The sequence below is a fragment of the Pieris napi genome, chromosome 6 (genome assembly GCF_905475465.1).
Source record: "Pieris napi chromosome 6, ilPieNapi1.2, whole genome shotgun sequence".
Taxonomy (NCBI): Eukaryota; Metazoa; Arthropoda; class Insecta; order Lepidoptera; family Pieridae; genus Pieris; species Pieris napi.
The window spans coordinates 11,449,597-11,473,473 of NC_062239.1; the positions used below are offsets into that span (position 1 = coordinate 11,449,597).

The window sequence follows — 23,877 nt, forward strand, 5'->3', positions numbered from 1 at the left end:
AGGGTTGCGAGGGCGTACCGCACTGTGTCTTATGACGCAGTGTGTGTTATAGCCGGTACCGCGCCATGGCATCTCGATGCGGCTGCTTTTAGCGAAGTATATTGGAGGAGGGCCGAAGCTCGGGAAAAAGGGGATAACCCCACACTGGAACAATTAAACGCGTGGCGAGCCTTAGAAGACCAGGAATTGTTAGTAGAGTGGGAAAGAGAGCTGGCGGATGCGAGTGCCGGTAAATATACTACCGAAGCCCTCAGACCTTTGCTTCAACTTTGGGTAAAGAGGCGCTGGGGTCACCTCAGCTATCGACTTGTGCAGATGCTGTCCGGACACGGATGTTTTGGTAGCTATCTGCACAAAGTAGTAGGGTGTGAGGAGTCACCAACCTGTCACCACTGTGTCGGAGACAGCCGGGACGACGCCCTGCATACACTTAGGGACTGCCCAGCATGGGAAGCGGAAAGGAGACCTTTGTTAGATGCCCTCCAGGGCGAGGACGCAATTCTGCCAAACGTAGTGAAAGCCATATTGAGCGCAGGAAATGACGGCTCGTGGAAAATCTTCTACAATTTCTGCGAGTCGGTCATGAAAGTCAAAGAAGAAGCGGGAAGAACCAGGGAGCTTTGTCCCGGAACCCGTCCGCGGCGGCGAAAGAAACCGCAGGCCCGTCAAATCCTCGCCACCTAAAGAGTGCCCAAGCGGGGAAGCAGGGGTCCATGCGTTCAAAAGAAGGGATGGTGATCCATCCCTGCAAGCACTGGACCCGATCTCCCCTAGCTATTCCTAAAAGCGTATGGCCCGATCTGTGAAGGATACTTGCTGTGTCAAGTATCTTCACAAATCAACAATGGGCGGGGAGAGGCGGACACAACCGCCGCATCGCATGTCGGGAAGCGGATAAGGCTCTGCTGTTACCGCATCCCTCCTAAGGCGATTGTTGGTGGCGCCTTGGGGTTTTAGTGGGTATGCACATTCGCGAGTCCCACATAACCCTCCCGCACTAAGCAGTCACACCGCGGTGGGGTATGCGCAATGCATTTCCCCAAGTAAAAAAAAAAAAAAAAAAAAAAACAAACCGTGCCAGACCCATAAAAGGAAAAAATATATATTCTTATTAGCAACAGATATTAAGTTGTACTAACTCATTACAGCGATAATAATAATGATGTATTTTTTGACGAAGAACCTCAAATACTACTCAATGTTTTCACTATTAAAATGCTACATGAATCGTGACTAATATAGGCTATATTTATTTTTAAAATAAGTTTAACAACTCTTTCGAAGCCGGGACATATATTTAGAATAAATACCTCTTCATCAATTTTACTCATGGCTTCTCTTCTCTGATTAATTTCAATTCTTAATTGTTTTATGTATTTTTGTTTCTCCTGTGGAAGATTTTGATGATCACTTAAAAATGCCTGTAATTAAATAAAATCGTTATCATGAGAATACCATTGGTATTATTTGATTACGACAGTTGTTTTTCGTCCCCCAAAGGGGCATGGGCCAGATATACCATCTAGTTCATTTATTAAAGAAGACTTCAATGTCTACAAGCCCGAAATAATTATTTTTTTGCTGGAAACTCGGAAACTAAACATATCCAATGTTTGGTTAGGAATGCGCCATCTTGGTTTCAGAGCGCCTGTGCCTTAAAATAGTAATTATGAATGCTTAATTCGCGCGTGTGTACTTTAATATCATACCAAACTTGCGTATGTTTTATATTTCTATATAAAAATACGTAACTAAAATAAAATAAGCTAATGCCTACTAATATTAAGTTGGTAAGTTTTATGTGTTTGTGACTATGACTTAGTCTGAAACAGCGTTTTTAATTTGCACAAAAACGGTCTTCTAAAAAAAATTACGTTCTAAGGCAGATTTTATTTAGTTAATTAAATAAAATATTTATTTTGAGTTCTCGTAGATCGTATTCTTGTCACATTTAGTACTTTAGAAGAATCGACACTTATGAAATACAAAGACAAGTACATAATAAGTGTTGTTTGATTTGCTATTTTAAAAGAGTACCGAGAGTTTTTTACGCCGGCTTTCTCTCTCGGCCTACACCCTCTGTCTTCTTTGCCGATGAGTGGATGAATTTAATGACGTGGAATAAGTGATACCTGTATTTTATGTTCCATAATAATGAATTTTATTTTTTTCATACGGAATACGTACCTCGTACACTTGTACAGCAGGTATATTGCTGGAGCTGGTAAATCTGCTAACAGACTCCAGGTTTCTTTCCACGTCTTCTTCTACCGGATCCCTCCATTCTATCATTGGGAGGGCTGGAGGTTTGTCTCCTAGAGATGTACAACTTTTTTGTAAAATGTAAGTTATAATAGGGAGCAGTGTTGGCCTAGTGGCTTCAGCGTGCGACTCTCATCCCTGAGGTCGTAGGTTCGATCCCCGGCTGTGCACCAATGGACTTTCTTTCTATGTCAGCATTTAACATTTGCACAAACGGTAATGGAGAACATCGTGAGGAAACCGGCATGTCTTAGACCCAAAAGGTCGGCTTGTGTCAGGCACGGGAGGCTGATCACATTACAAATGATCTTGAAACAGATTCAGAAATCTGAGGCCTAGAACAAAAATAGGCGGCACTGTTTAAATCAGTAGGGTAGGGCGGGGCTAGTTGAGCAATTTTTCACTTGCTTGGATATAGCTCCTCAATGATAAGTCTCAATGAGTTGTTATGTGTCCTGATGGATTAGTAATTTATCCCTTAACAAAAGAGTACATAGTATTTTTTTGTAACAAGTCCAATATAATAGCTACAGATGTTTAAATGCAGAAAGTCAAGTATGCTCAATGTACCCCATAGGTGGGGTAAGTTGAGCAAGGGTATGGGGCAAGTTGAGCACTAAGAATGTCTAGGCCAAACCATGGGTTCTATGTTAACTTGAGATGAAGTAAAATATGTGTTAGACAGTCAGCTTTTTATTTATTGTCTTTTATTGACAGAACAACAAAACTTAAAGAAATTTTCTTTGTATAATTACCCGAAACTAGAATCAACAAAACATGAGCATCCATATCTATCCATTACTTCCGATAATTTCTAAAAAAGATTACCAAGGCTGGTGGGTTCGGGTTTTTGTATGGATAGCTACGATTTTTTGTTTTAAAAACATCATCAATCATTAATTTCCGGCCATCTTATTTGCAATTCAGCTGGGTGGAATTTCAATGCCAAATTTAGCAGCACACTCTTAGGCAAGGCGATGGTCGTCTTTTGGAGAAAAATTCCATTTGTAGCAAGTATTTTTTCAAACAGTCCTCCTGTGAGGGAGGATATACTTCCCTCGGTGTTGTATAGCCCATAAATGAACCATCACCTTCATTTAATTTATTTAAAAGTCAACCCATACCGAATTCTTTAGCGGCGATATTCACACTTTTTCCCTCATCGTGGACAGCCTTTGCAGCATTATTTAAGTATTCAGTAGTGTAAGAACATCTCCTCCTCTTGTAAGCATCCAAACAGAAATAAAAGATTCATTACTTATCAGTTGTTTAAGTCGTGGAGTTAGTTGAGCTATAGTTGCTCAACTTACCCCAACCCGGAATTTTAAAAGAAAAGTGGGATTGTAAAAAAATGCCTAGATTTAGACCCAAATCCTATTTACAAATCAAAAATACAATAATCTTCTGGAAGATTAACACTGTCCTGATTGAAAACAGAGAACATTAGACAAAGACAGACGAAAACGTGCGATAAACAATGTTTTTACTTTTTGGTCACAAAATAAACAAAACGCCGTGACACTTCACTCACTCTTCGACCTGCCACTAGCTATCGTGCGATGATTACCCCTCCTACGACTCCTTCTTTTCGCTATTTGATACTCCCGCGTAAGGTGAATAGTTTCCGAGATATTTCGATTGCCCAACTTGCCCCTATGCTCAACTAGCCCCGCTCTACCCTACAAAATATGAATTTTGTAAGAACAAGTCAACTGACCTATTATAAGCTAAGTTCAATATATTTTTTATTTAAATAAAAAAACAAATAAATTACGATTAAAATGCTCCATTTTCTCTGAGTTAGGCTGTATGACATGTATTGAATGTATTTAATACAAATCCAATTTTGATAAATCGGAATATAACGTAGGTCACCTTCTCTGACAAAAATAGTATATACATACTATTTTATACCAATGGTCGGTTATCGAAAGCTGGCGCGTTCACAGTACTCACACTAATGCAATTTCACTGTACAGCCTTGCAATTCTGTAACTCACTTTTCGAACTCACACAGCGGTTTTCGCATCGGCGGTCGCTCTCAAATCAGTCGTGAAGCAGTCATTTTATGATTTGGCATTCTGATAAACAATAAACTACAAGCTCCCACCTTTTCAGAATGCCAAATCATAAAATGACTGCTTCACGACTGATTTGAGAGCGACCGCCGATGCGAAAACCGCTGTGTGAGTTCGAAAAGTGAGTTACAGAATCGCAGGGCAGTATGTTGAAAAATATGACTTTTTTTGCCAAGCTATATTTAGTCTACTCTGGTATTAGTTAGGTTGGGTGGGTTGTAAATAAATAAAAATGTGTCAATATGTGCATACGAGGGTGGATCCAAAAGTTCTAAGCCCGACCAAGAACGTAAAAGAGTAGTTTGTGTGAATAATTTTTCATTTTTCGACATAAGCTCCATCTAGCTCAACACACTTCACTTTTACTTTACTAACAATTCTTTCAATACTCCTCTTAGGAACACCAGTCGCATCTGATGTCAAATTAATAATTAATTATTTTTTTTTCATTTAACTGTTTTTATTAAGATGCTTAAAAAATTAAAGACATTGTACACCATTTCACGAGAGTGTCCTGTTAATGTTTAGACGGAATATATTTTATAAGACATTTTTTTCAAAGTATTCTAACCTCCAACCAAATAAGTAAACAATCACAGACAAAATAATAATGAGAAAAAAGATCAACATAAACAGTATCAAAAGCAAAACAATAACTGTAGCATAGTGTAAACATAAGCTTGACCGAGCGCGAGAGAAGAGACGGACAGTCTTTTCATGATGCATATTCAGTGCGATAAGACGCCTCGCGCTTATTCACAGACACTACACAAGCACAAAGTGTAAATGTGTTGAAGCCGCCAGCTTTAGATAACATACCAATATCTAAACGGACGTTAAAAACGTACGTACTTAGTGCAATTTAAGTGTAAGTGGAGAGACTTAATTCCATGGTCCTAAAAATATAAGCCAAGACTTCTTCTAGTACCGTAAATATATTTTTGCCAAGAACTATCTATCTAAGTAGCTCCCAAATTCTATTAACTCATATAAAATATTTACCATTGATATATTCATCTGGAGTTGTCATATCGGGAGGCTTTCCTTGTTTCAGTTTATACGATAAGAACATTTTGTAAAAGGCTCTATTTTTAACGCGATAATCCAGTCCACCGCTGTCTCGACACCCGCATAATTTTAATAGGCGCTCGCAAATACAAAACACTATCTGGAACAAAGATTGTACCTTATCTAGAATATTATTTATAACTCGTATTTTTTCTCTTCGTGTTTGTTATGTTTGCCTATAAGTGCATGTGACCTTAAATCTTGTATTTTATTTTTCTTGTACCAATGTGTGCCGAGCGTTGGCAAGCTTTTGTAAATAAATAAAATACGAACTAATCTAAACAATTTTTCCTATATGATATGTATATGTTTGTTATTGTATTAAAATCTATTACAGAAGCATATAACATTGTGTAATGTTTATTACTGGATAAATTCATAACAAGAAAAAGATTCAAAAAGGTAATATAATAAATTAGATTTTTTAATTTTGCACGTTTCTCGTAAAACGCTCATCTCTAGAACGGATTTACCAACCGAGCCAGGATTTGGGCTACAATTAATTCAATAACTCTGGCTACAATAAATTCTGGGAACTGAACCATGAAGAAGGTAACAACCGATTTTTGTTCCCACACGAGGGCACAGGCGTTTTTTTCTTTTATATTATACAACATTATACTTAAAACTCTTGACTATATTAAAATTTCTTGCATTGGATTTAAATCTACAGACGCGAATGTTTGCAACACTTTTAAGATAATTTTAATAAATTTTTAGTTGTACCTTAGGTAGTTCTCTGAATACTCTCTCGTCCAAGCCGTGTAAAGTAGCTCGTTGTCTATACAAGTATTGTCGTAGGGTAAACTCACATGTTTTTGGATCTTTAGATAACATAAGAGGTTCTCTGGAACACATACAGACTATAAATATAGATGAAATTAATTAGTGGAGCTACAACCTTTTTAGGTCTGGGCCTCATATTTCTGTATCTGTCTTATCGAATAGGCAAGGGATCAGCCTCCTGTGCCTGACACACGCCGTCGACTTTTTGGGTCTAAGGCAAGCCGGTTTCTCACGATATTTTCCTTCACCGTTCGAGCGAATGTTAAATGCGCACATAAAGCCACAGCCGGGGATCGAATCTACAACCTCAGAGGATAGTCGCACGCTGAAGCTCTGATTGTTTTGTTTATTTATGTTATTATAAAGTTTACACTTAAATAAAATCTTTAAAAAAACTTTTAAAAATTTTCACACTTATACATAAAAAATAAATCAATCAAACTGAACTATGTTAAAAAAATACTTTCTTTACATCACGGTGTAAATACAATTTGACAAAAAGAGAAGAACTTCATTAGAATACTTAAGTTAAAAGTATGCGAGCTCATTTACTTATTACGAACAAAGGTAATTACTTTAACTAAATGAAAATAAACTTATGCTTTGTATAATTTTCATGCCAATATAGTCGCGTTAGAAAGAAAATCTTACTTGGAGCTGAATACCACGGTCTGGGGCAAGATGTAATGCTCAAACTGCTGAACACATAGTATCTGACCGCTGGTTTGAATGGATTTAGGACGTTTCTTGCGAACTAATCGTATTGCATCGTTTGCCCGTATTCGTAACGAATACACCAAGTAGCAAGCTATCAGCACCCCGGTACGTCCAAGACCTGAAAAATTGGTATTACAATTATTGTCATATCGTATTATAAGTAGCGACTATGCATTTGCATGTAGTTCTCAAGAGAATGTAAGTGCGTGCTCCTATTTCACCATGCCTCCTGCTGATAGAGGAAAAATCTACCTCTGTTTTAAATTTATTTTATTATTATTTATTACTTCAGATGTAATGGTTGCAAACGTTGTGTAAAACAAAAAAACTTGGCGATTAAAATAAGTGGAGAGTTTATTGCCAGTTCTTCTCTTCCGTTCCACGCTCTTGATTTGAGAACTGGCAATGTAAAATTAGAAGCATGTCATTAATATATTTTCTTCTTTTTGACGTTCATAAGTGTACATCGTGTTACCTATATGAATAAATGATTTTAACTTTTGACTTTTTAGATTCATAAAAGAGTGTAAATGAAGAGGCCACACACACGACAGCCCTCTGTCATTGAGTGTCCATGGGAGGCAGCATGACATTGAGTGTCAAAAAACTTGATTGGAATTGTGTATGGTTTCTAAGACTGACCGACTTTTATTAGTCTCTTCTTGTAAAGGACTCTTGTATTTTATTCAAGGATGTTTGGACTTATAAGTATATTTTTTTTATAGAACAGGGGGCAAACGGGCAGGAGTTTGACCTGATGTAAAGTGATACCGCAATGGACACTCTCTATGCCAGTGCTCGCGAGTGCGTTGCCGGCCTTTTGAGCATGGACACGCTCTTTTCTTTCCACATTACGAACTCTCAGTAAAAAAGAGCATAATTTTCCTTACAGGCCGGCAATACAACCGCTGACATGGGAGTCTATGGGCTACGGTTGCTGGCTTTGATGGCAGTCTCGTTGGCTCGTTTATCAAAAAAAAGGACTTTACTATTTTGACTTCCCGGTCATCATAATGATGTATATTTTACTGTCGCCTTTCGTCATTCTTTTACAATTTAAGGAACATGTTACAGGGAGTACAAACAAAGACTTTATAATTTAGTACCATAAGGAAATAAAGAGGCCATGTTAATAAGAATTCAAAGTAATTAAACAATCTTGCTAATAGTTGCTTTGCAGTGTTAGGTTTCAGTGTGGAAACGATTATTATGTCGCTAGGAATCGAGGTACCAAAGATTGTCTTTGGTACCTGCCGGTTAAGTTAAGGTATCAGCAGCGGGACGTCCTAGTTTCAATCTCAATTAATTCTCAATTACTAAGTGTTGAGAAACAATTTATTAACACATTGAAGAATTAACGGTTTCCCTTTTAAGAGCAAATTAACAACTATCGTCATGCTCGCTTAAATGTGGTGTGTTGCTCGCTTGTGGCGGCGTCTATGCGTCGGGTTGTCTCTCTCCCTAAAATATGACGAGGGGGCAGATGGCTGGCCATGCGTCATACTCGTGAACGGGTGCTACTTAAGGTTAGTCGTACTTGAATTCGTGTATGCCATACATTCGTTTTATCAAGTTTATTTTTTTTATTTTTTTTTTTTATTTTTTTATATAATAGGGGGGCAAACGAGCTTGCGGGACTACCAAAAAGGGTAGTCCACGCAGCCCATAGACACCCATTTTAGTGGGTGCGTTGCCGGCCTTTGAGGGAGGAGTAGGCTCGTTTTTTAAAAATTTGGAGGTCGTATCTCTGAGGGAAGACCCCCCCCGGGAGCCGATTCCACAGTTCGCTAGTTCGCAAAAGAAAATGCCTAGTGAAGCGGACCGTGGAAGACCTCCAACCATCAAGATGATGCTGGTGAAATTTAGAGGTCGTTATTATCAAAATAACACGAGTAAGAACGAAATATTCAATCCCTATTTGATATTTATACGTTTAAGAAAAGGGCAACTATAAAATTATCGTCAGTGTGTATTACTGGCATATTTTTTTTAGAATGCCAGGGTTATCCGAGGTGACTACACCAGCAGCATGTATAACGGAAGATCCTTAGGTATTAATGGAATGGAACTCATGAGTATTTCCTTGCCATCCCCATGTGATAGGTGCCGATTTGTAATGTCTTGTAAAATAAACTGGGGAGGATTTCAAGCTATCGAGGTGATGAGAAAGAAAGAAATGATACGTTTCTTTATTTTATTTTTGTTAAATGTTATCCTATGGTAATTACGAAATTACTAGTACCTAAGTACTTTAACAAAAACAATGTTATTTTAAATGCTTTGTTTGGTTAGGTTAAATCTAGTTCATATGGAATACGGTTTTAAAGAATGAGCTTAATACTGAAATATAAGACTTTTATTATATAATGTTAATCTAACATTACGTTGATTTAAAACTATTGTGTTAGTATTTACATTTTCCAGTAATCATATATTAATTATTCACTTATTAATTAATTTTTCGTTAAAAAAGAGAGCAGTTTTATTCCACAAACCATCTATATTAGTATCATTTATAATTTTGGTCGTAGTTGCCACTTTACAATTCGAAAAATAACTTCCAGACAATGCTTCTATATTCGGAGCCACACAAAGGTGAATACTCGTTTGAGCACCTTTATACGGATTTCTCACTATCCCGTTTGAGCATTTCTTAATAAATGTACCTATTGGCCTTTTTAGAAAACCAACAATATTTGTTGCCACCAAGCCTGGGTGTAGACAGAACACTGACACATTTTTGGGCAGGGTCTTGGCCAACGCCTTCGTCCACAGAACAGTACAGAGTTTGCTATTGACGTATGATTTGAAAAAATTCTTCCGTTTCAATCCTGCTAGATCTTGCAAGTCTAATTCACCAAAGAAATACATCCCAGATGATACGTTCACTATACGGCTTTGCGTTGGGATAAGTTTTGCTAAAATCAGTTTAGTTAGCAGATACGGTCCCAAGTAATTAACTTGCATTATCATATTTATTCCATCTTCTGTAGCTTTGTTATCCATCAAACATCCAGCGTTATTAACCAAAATATCCAAATGGTCTATTGTTTTATTAATGTCTTCAGCAAAAGCTTTAATGCTTTTGAAGTTAGCGAGATTCAAATGTCGGTATTCTACTTTTCCGTTGCCCGTGAATCTGATGATTTCTTCGACTGACTTTTCAGCGTTCGTAACATCGGCTATGATGACCCTTGCACCACGCTGGGCTAGATTTTTTGCTGTTTCGAAGCCGATGCCTGAATTTCCGCCGGTCACCAGAACAGTTTTACCTTCTAGTCTAGTTTTACAATTGCACATTACTGGTTCTGGTTCGATTAGAATTTTAAAAATTATTATTACTACAGCGTATCCAAATAAAATTGCTAGTAATAAATATACCAAAGTTATACCTATTTCAAGCCACATGTTTTCGCACTTAACTATATTTGTTTGTAAATATGTTGTAACTGTGAAGTTCCGCAAAGAATAATGATTTTATTGTGCTAAGGGATCTGTTATTTGATAATCGTATCAAACGTAAACAACGAGGTCACGATAAATGAAATATAATTAATTAAGTCTTGAGAAAAAATTTATTATCTCCAAGGTCAGTTTAGAGATAAGATTACAATTTGAATAATATTAGCGTACGAATTTCTAAAAGGCCGTGTTCTAAAGTGTCCATGGGCATGTCCATCACTTAACATCAGATGAGCCGCCAGCCGGTTTGATTCCTGCTAAATAAATAAAGAAAAGGACAAGAGGCTCACCTGATGTTAAGTAACAATGACACTCTCAATGTTGCTGCTCACAAATGCGTACCCGGCCTTTTAGGAACTGGTAAAAGGGCAACTATGAAATCATCGTCAGCGTGTATTGCTGGCATATTTTTTTTGGAATGCCAGGGTAATCCGAGGTGACTTCACTAGCAGCATGTAAAATGGAAGATGCCTAGGTATTAATGGATACGTTGTCGGCCATTGACGGAGGAGTAGTCTCTGTCTTACTAACGCATGAGTATTTCCTTGCAATCCCCATAGGATAGGTCCCGATTTGTAATGTCTTGTAAAATATACTGGGGAAGATTTCAAGCTATCGAGGTGATGAGAAATAAAGAAATGATACATTTCTTTATTTTATTTTTGTTAAAATTACAGACTGAAGAGCACATATTCTCAATTTATCCTATGGTAATTACGAAATTACTAGTATCTAAGTACTTTAACAAAAACAACATTATTTTAAATGCTTTGTTTGGTTAGGTTAACCCTAATTCATAATATGGAATACGGTTTTAAAGAATGAAATATAAGACTTTTATTATATAATGTTAATCTAACATTACGTTAATTTAAAACTATTGTGTTAGTATTTACATTTTCCAGAAATAATATATTAATTATTCACTTATCCATTCATTTCTTCTTTCAAAAAGAGAGTAGTTTCATTCCACAAACCATCTATATTAGTATCATTTATAATTTTGGTCGTAGTTGCCACTTTACAATTCGAAAAATAACTTCCAGACAATGCTTCTATATCCGGAGCCACACAAAGGTGAATACTCGTTTGGGCACCTTCATACGGATTTCTCACTATCAAGGTTGAGCATTTCTTAAGAAATGTACCGATTGGGCCTTTTATGAAACCAACAATATTTGTTGCCACCATGCCTGGGTGTAAACAGAACACTGACACATTTTTGGGCAGGGTCTTGGCCAACGCCTTCGTCCACAGAACAGTACAGAGTTTGCTATTGTTGTATGATTCAAAAAAAATATTCTGTTTCAATCCTGCTAGATCTTGCAAGTCTAATTCACCACAGAAATACATTCCAGATGATACGTTCACTATTCGGCTTTGCGTTTTGATGAGCTTTGCTAAAATCAGTTTAGTTAGCAGATACGGTCCCAAGTAATTAACTTGCATTATCAAATTTATTCCATCTTCTGTAGTTTTGTTATCCATCAAACATCCAGCGTTATTAACCAAAATATCCAAATGGTCTATTGTTTTATTAATGTCTTCAGCGAAAACTTTAACGCTTTTGAAATTAGCGAGATTCAAATATCGGTATTCTACTTTTTCGTTGCCCGTGAATCTGATGATTTCTTCGACTGACTTTTCAGCGTTCGTAACATCTGCTATGATGACCCTTGCACCACGCTGGGCTAGATTTTTTGCTGTTTCGAAGCCGATGCCTGAATTTCCGCCGGTCACCAGAACAGTTTTACCTTCTAGTCTTGTTTTACAATTGCACATTACAGTCTCTGGGTCTGTTAGAATTTTTAAAATTAATAATAATACATAGAATCCAAATAAAGCTGTTAGTAATAAACAAACCAAAGTTGTACCTAATTCAGGCCACATGTTTTCGCACTTATGGCAAACTATTATTTAAGACGTTGCATTTGATATTATCAATTATAATATGTTGTAACTGTGGAGTTCCGTAAAGAAAAATGAATTTATTGTGCTAAGAGTTCTTTTATTTGATAATCGTATATAATTTCTAAAGTCTTGGGGAAAATTGATCATCTACAGCAAGGTCAGTTTGGAGATAAGAATACAAATTGAATATTATTATTTCTAAAACTCAAACTCAAAATAACTTTATTCATATAGGTAACCTTGATTCTAAGTCCTCCAGTTCGCAAATCGCGGGCAAGAAACTCTCCGCTACTCTTTTTATCGACAAGTTTTGAGTCATACATATTGTTTGTACATACAACAAGGCTTCATGAATATATTGACAAGATAGTGTCATAATACGTATTTAATTCTTTAAACTTATTCCGTACCGACTCCGTTGGGGAAACACAACAAATCCCCTGAACTGCCCGCTTCTGCAGCACAAATATGGATTGAACCTCTGCAGCAGCACCCCACAGTAGAATACCGTAGGCTATAAAGGATGGCAACGTACTCGCGAGCCACCTGGCCATAAGTGTCCATGGGCGTGTCCATCACATAACATCAGGTGAGCCTCCAGCCCGTTTCACTACTGTTAAATAAAAAAAACGGACAGAAGGCTAACCTGATGTTAAGTGACATAGACACTCTCAATGCAATAGGGCTCGCGAGTGCGTTGCCGGTCTTTTAGGAATTGGTATGCTCTTTTTTTGAAGGACTCTAAGTCGTATTGGTTCGTTTTTAGTCGGAAAAAACACATTTTAAACAAGACAAATTTTCTTTGAGGCATAAAATTGAGCATATTGAGCAACTCATATTATTAACAGCAAGATGCCCTACGCGTTACGCATTAATTAATTAGCATACTAATTAATTAAACAAATACCAGTTTGTGTAACAGCAACAAATGTTTCTCAAGAAGAATACCACTTAAAATAATTAGTGACGTTTAAAAACCATTTATCAATTTAAAAGTTTCGTCCCACAATTTTTCAACCAAATTCTTATTCTTTGCTTCCTTCGGCAATTCTTGTATTTTACATTCTGAATAATAGCCCCCAGTTTCACTATCTAATTGTGGAGCTACACATAAATGAATGCACGTTTGGGCTCCTTCCTCCGCTGTTTTGTAGAACCATTTCGTTGCCCTGAGCGATAAAAATTTCGTTAGATATTTAGATCTTTGAAATATGTTTGTTTTAACAAAACCAGGATGTGCGGAGTTAACAGTCACACCAACCAGTCGTCTTGATAAAGCTCTCGTCCAGAGAAGAGAGTATAACTTACTTCTTGAATATCTTGCGTAATGACTGGCCACATGCTTCATCGGTATGTCGTTCAAATCTACCTTGCCCAATCTATGCAGTATTGAATTTACAACAACTATTCTACTTGGCATTGACTTTTCCAGTTTTTCTTGTAACAATCTTGTCAATAAAACCGGTCCGATAAAATTTATTTGGGCAATAATGTCGAATCCATCTTCAGTAATTTTATTTTTGACACCAGCAATGCCAGCGTTGTTGACTAGAATATCCAGTCGCTGTTCCGTCTTGTTAAACTCTTCAGCAAACTTTCTAATATTAGTAAATTTAATTAGATCTAGTTGTCTGTGCTCAACGTCATTGTTTCCTGTTGATTGTATGATATCCCTGACAGCTTCTGCGGACTTGGCGACGTCTCTGCTTGCTATGATCACTCTTGCACCTCGTCTTGCCAGGTCCCTGGCTATTTCCAGTCCGATACCAGAGTTTCCTCCCGTCACTAAAGCAACTTTTCCATCAAGTTTAGTTTTGCATCTGCACACTTCTTTTACCGGTTGGAAGTATAGCCGACAGCCAATTATTAGTAACACAAGTGATAGAAATAGATATATAAAAGTTTTAAGTATAATAATAAATATATATATAACGAGCCACATGTTAACGGCGCTGAACCGGTACATTCAATGATACGTTCATTAGAATAACTTAAGCATTTAAAGTGAGGGAATTTTAATTAACTTATGAATATATTCCAACTCAAGTTAGTCGTGTGGCGTTTTGTAAATTTCGTTAGCATAGAGGGTAATTTATTTTATTTATAGATCATACATTGGTACAAGACCAATTAAATACAATAGTTAATGTGACTTATAGGCAAACATAAGATACGTAAAGAGATAAAAATAATATAAAAACTAAAGGACGATCGATTTCAAAATGTGAAGAGCAGCTATGGATATTCAATTAATCAAAAGTTAACAATTATAATATATATATATTATAAATAAGTTATTATATCAGTTAAAGTACCCTAAGTTGTTATGTTATTTATTTAGTTTTCTAGATGACCCGGATGAACTTCGTATCACCTACATATTTGTGTCGAAACTTAATATACATTTTTTAAACAAACCAAAGATATCGGATTGTATACTACAGCTATGAAACACAAATGTCCGAAGGCATCTATAAATACATGACAACCAAGTGACAGTATTGTTTTTTCTACTTCTAGACATCAAACATTTCCCAGCTAAGAACAGTTTTTATTGGCAAAATCAATTGTGGTTTTTAGTATTTTTCTTTACTTATTATTTTCTCCCACCGTTTAATCCTTCCCTGAACTCCCACAAATATTTCCAAATCATTTAGGCAATCTGTCCAGCCATTCTTGAGTTTTAGCAAAACAAACGAACAGAAATTCATGTGTATATATTATAAAGTATTGACACAGATTCATGATAAAATATTCAATAGCTATTTCTGGCATATTAGTACGTTTATATTACGGTCTACCAATGGCACTACAAACTTTTAGATCTAGACCTCGCTGGTTGGATACTGGCGAGTATTAGATGCGCACATAGCCAGAACGTCCACTGGTGCACGCCGGCGACCGAACCTACGACCTCAGGGTCGTGATTTACATACATTACATGTGCTATAAGTCTATAATTATCTAGACAGATATCTAAAAGTTTAGCTTATATAAAACTATTGAGATCGATTAAAATAACATACTAATTACACTACTACTTTTAAATCTATTGCGGAAGCAGCGAATATGTGTAAAAATGTTACGTTATAATTATAATATTAATAAAAAGTTAATTGTATATATTTATTATCATTGTAAGGCGTCTACTATGTGTTATAATAATTACGCTTTATGTTATAAAAGTAAGACAGCATAAAAACCCTAATCTAAAAACGTTGGTTAGAAAAAATGCTATGTGATTTTTTTATAATAACGGGACAAACTGAAGGCTCACCTGATGTTAAGTGATGATACGTGGACACTCTCAATGCTTAAGGGCCCGTGGCCTTTTAAGAAAAGAAAGGTTTTGTTGCTACACTTACAATATTCCATTAATAAATAATGTTAAATGTTTATTAGACAAGTGAATAATTTTATAAGTCCTATACTATAATAGGTACCTAAATCGTCGGAGTTATGCCAGTCACCTAGCATTAATTATTTCGCATTTATTTTATTGTTGTACCCGACTGCTTAGTATTATAAAAATACATAATTTACCTTTTTATTCTATTTTATATATTTATAGGACTCATATACATGTTTCTGAACGCAAACAATAATTAAAACTTATGTTATGTTATTAGTGGCCTGTCCTGTATTTAGTCCAAATGAAATCCTCTATTTTTAAAAACACCTCGATGACCCAGAAACGGTACATATACATTTATTAATAATATAACGTCTTGTTATATATGTTTTGTTCTTAAACCTATTATATTTTTATGGCAACAGCAGTCTAGACACCGGGATATTATTAAATTAAGTAAATAATGTCAATATTACATAAAATCATAGATAATAGAGTATATCTTGCTACACCCCAATTTGTCGCTGTCAGTGTCAACAATGTTTTCTACTTCTGAAACTACACACTAAAAACTTTTTGCCTCTTTGCAAAATTAAATAATGTTTTTACCTAATTCATAGGAAAAAAATTTTTAAACTTAGAGATTTAGTACCTATAACAGGACAATAACAAAGGAATTTGTTTTTTTTAGAAAGAAACAAAACAGAATTAAACCAGTTTAAATACGGAAATACGTTTGAAACGCACCACTCAACTGGATATGTCTTTCTTACAAATATCTAAAAGGAGACGGAAGTCTCTAGAATCTAAATAAATAAATTTAAATAGGAAAACATATTTATAATAAAAAACAATGCTCAAGCTTTGTCAATAGCTTTACAATTTGTTGCGCCTGACACTTTAAACATTCTACAAAATTTCTAAACTGAGGAACAAAATAACTTATTTATTCCCAGTTTTCATATGAAAACTACCATCATTTTTAGATTCTAAATAAAAAGTTTTAGGGTAAAACAAATAGTTTTAGGGTAGCGTATTCGCTAATAAAATTGAGAATTTCGACTTTCGACGTGTCGAAATTCTCAATTTTATCTACTAATACTGAGAGGTCCTCGACATGTAGGTATGTAGCTACCTGCTTTAGGTATGAGAGTTATTATACAAAATAAAAAATATAAATTTACGAATAATGTTACTTTATATTTCATAAAGAACAATTTTATTTGCACCGTTTTATGTAAAGTCCCTGTCTCTTTTCATCATAGTGTAAAAATAATTTGTATTACCATACAATAATAAATCACTATTTACCGTACTTACTCCTTGTTAGTACGGTAAATAGTGATTTATTATTAGATTATTACACGGTAAGATTACACGGTACCCTGTGTCCCAAGCCTGATAGTTTTCAAAGAGAGAGGTTTATTTTGCCTATTAGGAGGAAAAGAACTTATATAAATTATGTTTCGCAAATATGTAACATAATAATATGCAATGTATGCATAATAATGCTTTCTTATTTAGAGAGAAGATAATGTTTAATACATACAGACGTGAATTCCTTTGTCTACGCCTTTAATAGAAGTATAGCAAAACATATAATAATAATAATAAAGCCTTTTATTTCCAGAAAAGTGATACATAATATATTTGATTAGGGTAAACAATTAGGTGTGGGTATGTAGTGTCATTTTATATTATGTCTCGCAATTCGGCGTGCCTTTTGGCATAGGCCTCCTCCAGCTCTCTCCATTGTTATCTATCCTCTGCGACTCTGGTCCAATAAGGTCCCAAAGTCAGGCTGATCCATTCTTCTCATTTCACTTATGCCTAGGATGTCGTAGTTTATATGTTGAAGCGCATTTTCCAATTCTAATAAACTTTCTTGTTGACTTAAGGTTCTTGTGTTAAATGTTGCAATTTTGAATGTTTCACATCTTTTTGCTGGAGGGTTTTGGCCTAGTGCTCCCGCGGGGACCAGCCGTGTTGGGAGCAAAACATATAAAGAAACTATTTTTTAGAGATTGCAATCCAGCAAAGAGGGATCCCGCGATCCAGCGGATTCCAGCTCAATTTTAGCCTCTGCAGGATCCCGCAATATCTTGCGGATTAGCAATACGAATCCGCAAGCATTAGCCGGTGCAAATCAACTGATTCCTTATTCCACCTACATCCAAACTAAAATTAAATCAATTAGGGCCCAAACCGGAAAATTTGAAGAATGAAACAAATGACATGAGGTTTACGAAATTGTTAAAGGAATTATTATATAAGAAATGTTATTACACCGTTACAGAGTATCTGACTGATAGAATTAAATTTATTTATAAAAGTTAAGTATATTAATAATGTTAGGTACATCCTCCTTTTCGTAACGTGAAGCCAAAGCAAATATAATAAATAAATAATGTATCTACTTATAAGATTTTTTAATCTTAATCTAATGTATAAGAATAGAATTAACTATAATAAAGTATTGCTCACAACATTGCTGTGCTTAACCAAGGTCCTTATTGTAACAAAATCATAACATGTCATCTGTAAAATAGGAACAGGAATGCAATAATGATTTGACTTTGACTTTGACAAATTTATTCAAATTTCCGCCAGAAATCTATTCAGCAACGCGTTTTACAAGCGACGTGCCGTTCAATCATTTGTTTTGCGTCTGAATTGCACGACGCACGTACATACTGAATTATACTAAACAGACAGAACTGATACTACAAAAGAGAAAAACTTTGATGAAATTTTAAAGAAAGAAATGGCAGCATTTGAAACCGATGAAGTAAAAGGAAAATATTTAATTTAGTTGTACGACTATTTATTAACTATCAAGCCATAAAATGTAGATGCAGAAAGAGTCATTTGGGGCGATGGCTACATAATGTGTAGTTCTATAAGAAGTAGGTTGGGAGATAAAACCATTGATGCCATTTGTTTTTTAAGATCATATTTTCTAAAAAATGAAGTGATTATTTGATTATTTTATATTTTGATTTCCATAAAAAAGCTATAAACTACGCGGGATCCCGCTGTTACGAAGTCAATCCAGCAAAAATCCTGCGGATTGGAAACAGTGCGGGATTGCAATCTACTATTTTAATAATCTCCAGGAATATGAAAGTTGAAGTCAATACATATGCCGATATACCTAAGTAAGCGGTTGTATTCAGAGCAATCTACGATTGTCCGCCAAGGTTTTAAAATGTTATTGAATCTTTGATCGCCGTCATACATTGACCTGGAACCTAATCCTTGACATACAATAAAACACTTTTTATTTTATTACTTTAAATTATCCATTCTTATTAAGTTCGCCTCTCGAAGTTTATACTCAACACTTATTTGTAACCATAGCCAAATTCAAACCACAATAAAAACAAAACGTCACGCGCGGATTTAATTAGAAACACAATATCAGTTGACAAGATTATTTTAACGAAATTCTGCAGTTAATCCTATAAATATTTTTCAACCAAACCAGTCGTTGTTGTCCAAACTTTTTCTACAAACTCTTCATCCCTTGCAATCCGTGATATCGTTTTAATTTTGCAATCAGCATAATGATTGCCCGACGAACCCTCCAATTTGTTTGAAGCACATAAATGTATGCTGGTTTGAGCGCCTTGCTCAGACGATTTGAAAAAGATATCAATCACGAACAGTATCACACTTGACAGGAGGAAATTGTCAAAAATTTTTGTTTTCACTATTCCTGGATGAACCGAGTTAGCAGTTACGTTCTTAGGCAATCTTTTTGATAAAGCTTTCATCCACAGAACGTTACAGAGTTTGCTGTTCGCGTACAACATAGAAAAGCTGGTTTCCTTAGCTCCTATTATGTCATCTATATCAAATTTAGCATAATAATGAGCCGCTGAAGCTACTATTACAATCCGGCTGGATTTCGAAGCGGCTAATTTATCGAGTAGCCTGAGTGTTAGCAAAAATGGCCCAAAGTAGTTTATCTGCATTACCATATTAATACCATCTTCTGTCAAATGTTTGTTTATAGCTCCTATGCCAGCATTATTCACCAATATGTCTATACGGTCGTATCTTTTTTTAATATCGTCTGTGAATGTTTTAATACTAGCGAAGCTGGCAAGATTTAATTTGGCATATTCTATCTCAGTGTTGCCAGTTGCTTTGACTATTTCATCAACGGTTTTATCAGAATTTTGCACATCAGCAATAATAACTTTTGCACCACGTTTGGCCAGATCCTTCGCTGTTTCAAAACCAATTCCTGAATTGCCTCCGGTGACGATTGCAATCTTTCCATCGAGCCTTGTTTGACACACGCATATCCCAGCTTTTGTCTCAAAAATAAATTTGTAAATGAGAATACCCAACGCACTGCATATAATAGTTGCAAAAATGAATATTATACACCATAAAATGACTGGTAACATGTTCACAATACAAGTTCTGAGTCAGACTAAAGCTTAACGAATTATTACGCGATTATTTTTAACATCAGGGCAATCCGGTAATTATAGTGATGTACGAAAACCATGCAGCTACTTGTGATCATTGTGACTTATGACCCATTTTGAAACGAATCAAGCCTTGTTGACATTTTCGTTAAACAGCTTATAATCAATAAATAATAATAAATAGATCGTTTATTTGCAAAGTGGTACATTCAGATTAATTAATTATAGAAATACAAGTTACATGCAATTTCAATAAAATGCAATAAGACTTACAAAAATAGTTTTGTTGTTGCTTGTGATCGTAACTTATATGCGTAGATGAAGAATAAAAAAAAGTAAGCCTATTTCGTAATACTACAGCTAACACAAAATAATATACCAAAAACAATAACTAACCTAAAATATAATAACTAAAATATGTTATTAAAAGGAGTCCCTTTAGGCAAGGTTCCAAAGATACTGGCATCGTTCCCCCTTTGAACAGCTAGACTAATTCTTTGTCCGAGGTAGCTGCCAGCTCTTCAGTCTCCTGCCTTAACAGTAGTGTATGTAGAATGTCGAAAACTAAATTTGTATGAAAATGTCATGTCGACAAATTGTCTTGCTTTGTCAGCTTCCTCGGACAAAGAATTAGTCTAGCTATTCAAAGGGGGAAAGCTGCCAGTATCTTCGGAACATTGCCTAAAGGAACTCCTTTTAATAATATATTGTCTAAGCCCCCTGTGATGTCGACTAACCTTTAGAATAAAATGGTTGCTGTTTTAAAGATAATAGTATAGTAGAAGATCTAGTGTAGTAAGAAACCGTTTAGGGGTTTATCAACACTAACAGAACATCACTAGAACAATTTATCAAAATTATGTTCTGTTTAAAGACCTATTACATTTTAATTATCTACTGATCTTTGACACGCACTGTAATAAATTAACATAAAATACAGTTTTGTCATAAAAATTAACTATTCTGAATAGGTACATCAAATAAAAACTTAAATTTCGTTACGAAAAGAGATTTAAATTTTTGTAGACAAAATTTGCTCTCTATAAATCGAGCTGAACTTGGAATAAGCAAGTTTAAAAAATATCGATTTTTTTACTATTGATGTGAAACATCTATAGCCGCACGTAAAACCGATTTCTGGCGTGGCGACGCATGCCGTGGCGACGCCACGCCACGCTATATGATGGTATCTATATACAGTCTATATGCAGTAGTATGTACGGTGTGTGTATTAAACGAATTAAGTCACGATTTGAAATAAATTCGTAAATTTTTGTATTTAATGAAAATAAATGTTTATTCAATAAATAGTCATCGTTATCTGGAAAAAAAATCGTAATATTTTATTTTATCATTATGACATATTTAGTTCCTATCACAATCTGTTCTTTTCTGCATATTACTTTTACAAAATAATGTCGATGTTTCACATCTGCCAAGCGTCCCGTGACGGTTCTCATTTTTTATTAAAAACTTTTTAATTTGATCCTTAATTACTTATACAGGTAAATTAAAATAAAGTTAGTTAACTAACTCATTCACTCAAAACAAAATTGAAAAATTCATTATGTAGTTACATGACAAATACCTAAACCAAACAACCAGACCTACTTTCACGTGACATAGTTTTTACGAAGGACAAAGGGCCTTGTAAATACCTGCCCGGAGCCTCGCAATGGGTAAGGCCGCCTCTGACTAAACTAGAAACATGTAACAGTCATTATGTATTACAATAAATTACATAACTGCTATTATTGTATCACTGCTTTATTATTTCCATAGTTGTATTCCAAACTTTATTAACAAAATCGTCATCTCTCGCAACTCTTGCAGGCCGCCTCTCTTTGCATTCTACATAATAACCACCAGATTTATTTTCAAGTTCTGGAGCGACACACAAATGTATACACGTTTGGGCTCCCTCTTCAGCCGTCTTAAAAAGAAGTCTAATAACACCAAGGATTGCAATTTTCTGAATTACACCGAAAGAGTTATAAATGTCTGTGTAAACTACGCCCGGGTGGACAGAATTTACAGAAACGCCATCCACTCGCTTTGCCAGAGCTTTAGTCCAAGTAACATTGCATAGCTTGCTATTCGCATACCTTTGATAGTAAGAGGATAAATCTTTTGATTCTAGATTATGCAAATCGATTTTTCCGTCGTGGTGTATTGATGATGTCACTGTCACAATCCTACTGGGCTTAGATTGTTCCAACTTGTTGAGAAGCAAATTTGTAAGCAATGCTGGGCCGAAATAATTGATTTGCATCAGCATATCAAGTCCATCTTCAGTCAAACGATAGTTCAAGCCACTGACGCCGGCATTGTTTACCAAAATGTCTAAGCGATCTTCAGTTTTATTAAACTCTTCGGCAAATTTTCGAATGTTTTTAAATTTAGCCAAGTCCAGTTGTCTATGCTCGACGTTAGGGTTGCCAGTGGTGTTGATGATGTCTCTGACAGCTTCTGTGGACTTGGAGACGTCTCTGCTGGCTATGATCACTCTAGCTCCTCGCCTTGCTAGATCTCTGGCAGTTTCTAATCCGATGCCAGAGTTACCTCCGGTCACTAAAGCTACTTTTCCACTTAATTTTGTTTTACACCGACACACGCCTTTGACGGGCTGAATCCAAAACCGAATTCCGACGAGTAATATAGCAAAAGGTATTATTAAATAGCTGGTAGTTTTAAATAAAGTCAGTATTAAATGTGTTGGCCACATTTTAGATTTATGAAGGCCGTTGGATCAGGACGTCGCTTATATTTGATTCGAGGATGTCAATATTGAGATTGTCCAAAATTGTGTACATTGTGAATATTAGGTGTGAAGTAGCTTGGTTTGATCAGGTATAATTGCCTTGGTAAATACGACGTTTGTTGCCAAGATTGTACCTATAATTCTCATAAGTATAAATGTACAAGGACATTTTAAACAAGTTATAGCAGACATTGTTATTATTCGTAAAATCTTTAGTGTATAATTTAAAGTTCTCAGTTATTCCGCAATAAAAAATTCAATATAGTGGTATGTACTGACGACAGCTAAATATAATATATATCAAACGATTTCTTAGAATAAGGCAAATGGGATGCCGGATCATCTGATTACTGTGCCTATGAACACCACGACAGGACTTGGTTTGACACATTTGCGTGATTTATGTATTGGTACACTCTTTCTTCGTAAAATCAATCCTCATAGTTTGACTTTGTTTAGTTTAAAAGCCGTTACGCAAATACTTTATAATAAATGTATTTATGATGAAACAAAAATGAAATCATTTGGAAATTACGATATCTTGCTTCCCTTTAAAATACACGAACAGTAAATATATGTACTTCCCTCCGGGCATAGTTGGGATAAGTTTCCCACTAACTTAATCTTAATATTTAGTACAATAATTACCAGCATGACAATGTATAGCCACTCTGCCTTCTTGTAACGCAAAGGACAGGACCTTCGCCATATCAAGTAGACCGCAAAGACTTGCTTCTCCATAGTCTGGCCAGCCGAAGTTATAGTAGTATACTGTGAACAAATTCAAACAATTTTATTTATATGTAACCGTTATTTAATTTTTATACACTAATTTATGTAAATGATTTTATTAAATAAGAAAATTACGTTCCTTTGTAATGATCTTTTATCGATATTTTAACATAAGCACAGGCGCTAATTAAAGATTTAATTTGGCGCCTTGTAGATAGTTCCGGTAACCCCAGAGCTAGTGCTTTCCTCGCTCAACAAATAAATATCGCAACAGCGAGGAAATGCTGTCAGAGTTAAAGGTACACT

At 35.5% G+C, this 23,877-nt stretch overlaps 6 protein-coding genes across 6 annotated transcripts in view; all 6 read right to left on the reverse strand.

The window, feature by feature from the left end:
- Nucleotides 1–23,877, reverse strand: part of LOC125050272 (protein tyrosine phosphatase domain-containing protein 1-like) — a gene marked incomplete at its 5' end in the record, with an annotated part of 37,452 nt that overhangs the window by 7,627 nt on the left and 5,948 nt on the right. Inside the window, 6 exons of the mRNA XM_047649999.1 lie at nt 1,311–1,421; nt 2,188–2,315; nt 5,343–5,508; nt 6,135–6,255; nt 6,846–7,029; nt 23,488–23,610. Coding sequence (XP_047505955.1) covers nt 1,311–1,421; nt 2,188–2,315; nt 5,343–5,508; nt 6,135–6,255; nt 6,846–7,029; nt 23,488–23,610 — 833 coding nt within the window. The remainder of the gene's footprint in view (nt 1–1,310; nt 1,422–2,187; nt 2,316–5,342; nt 5,509–6,134; nt 6,256–6,845; nt 7,030–23,487; nt 23,611–23,877) is intronic.
- On the reverse strand, nt 9,253–10,892 carry LOC125050153 (retinol dehydrogenase 11-like). The gene has a single exon (XM_047649782.1). It carries the CDS (start codon nt 10,317–10,319, stop codon nt 9,354–9,356), a length of 966 nt encoding a protein of 321 aa, XP_047505738.1. The 5' UTR covers nt 10,320–10,892; the 3' UTR covers nt 9,253–9,353.
- On the reverse strand, nt 11,016–12,433 carry LOC125050155 (retinol dehydrogenase 11-like). Its single transcript, XM_047649784.1, has one exon. It carries the CDS (start codon nt 12,261–12,263, stop codon nt 11,301–11,303), a length of 963 nt encoding a protein of 320 aa, XP_047505740.1. The 5' UTR covers nt 12,264–12,433; the 3' UTR covers nt 11,016–11,300.
- LOC125050152 (retinol dehydrogenase 12-like) lies at nt 12,972–14,333 on the reverse strand. The gene has a single exon (XM_047649780.1). It carries the CDS (start codon nt 14,248–14,250, stop codon nt 13,255–13,257), a length of 996 nt encoding a protein of 331 aa, XP_047505736.1. The 5' UTR covers nt 14,251–14,333; the 3' UTR covers nt 12,972–13,254.
- On the reverse strand, nt 19,014–20,102 carry LOC125050156 (retinol dehydrogenase 11-like). The gene has a single exon (XM_047649785.1). The coding sequence runs from the start codon at nt 20,052–20,054 to the stop codon at nt 19,098–19,100; it is 957 nt and encodes a 318-aa protein (XP_047505741.1). The 5' UTR covers nt 20,055–20,102; the 3' UTR covers nt 19,014–19,097.
- LOC125050154 (retinol dehydrogenase 11-like) lies at nt 21,434–22,971 on the reverse strand. Its single transcript, XM_047649783.1, has one exon. It carries the CDS (start codon nt 22,801–22,803, stop codon nt 21,838–21,840), a length of 966 nt encoding a protein of 321 aa, XP_047505739.1. The 5' UTR covers nt 22,804–22,971; the 3' UTR covers nt 21,434–21,837.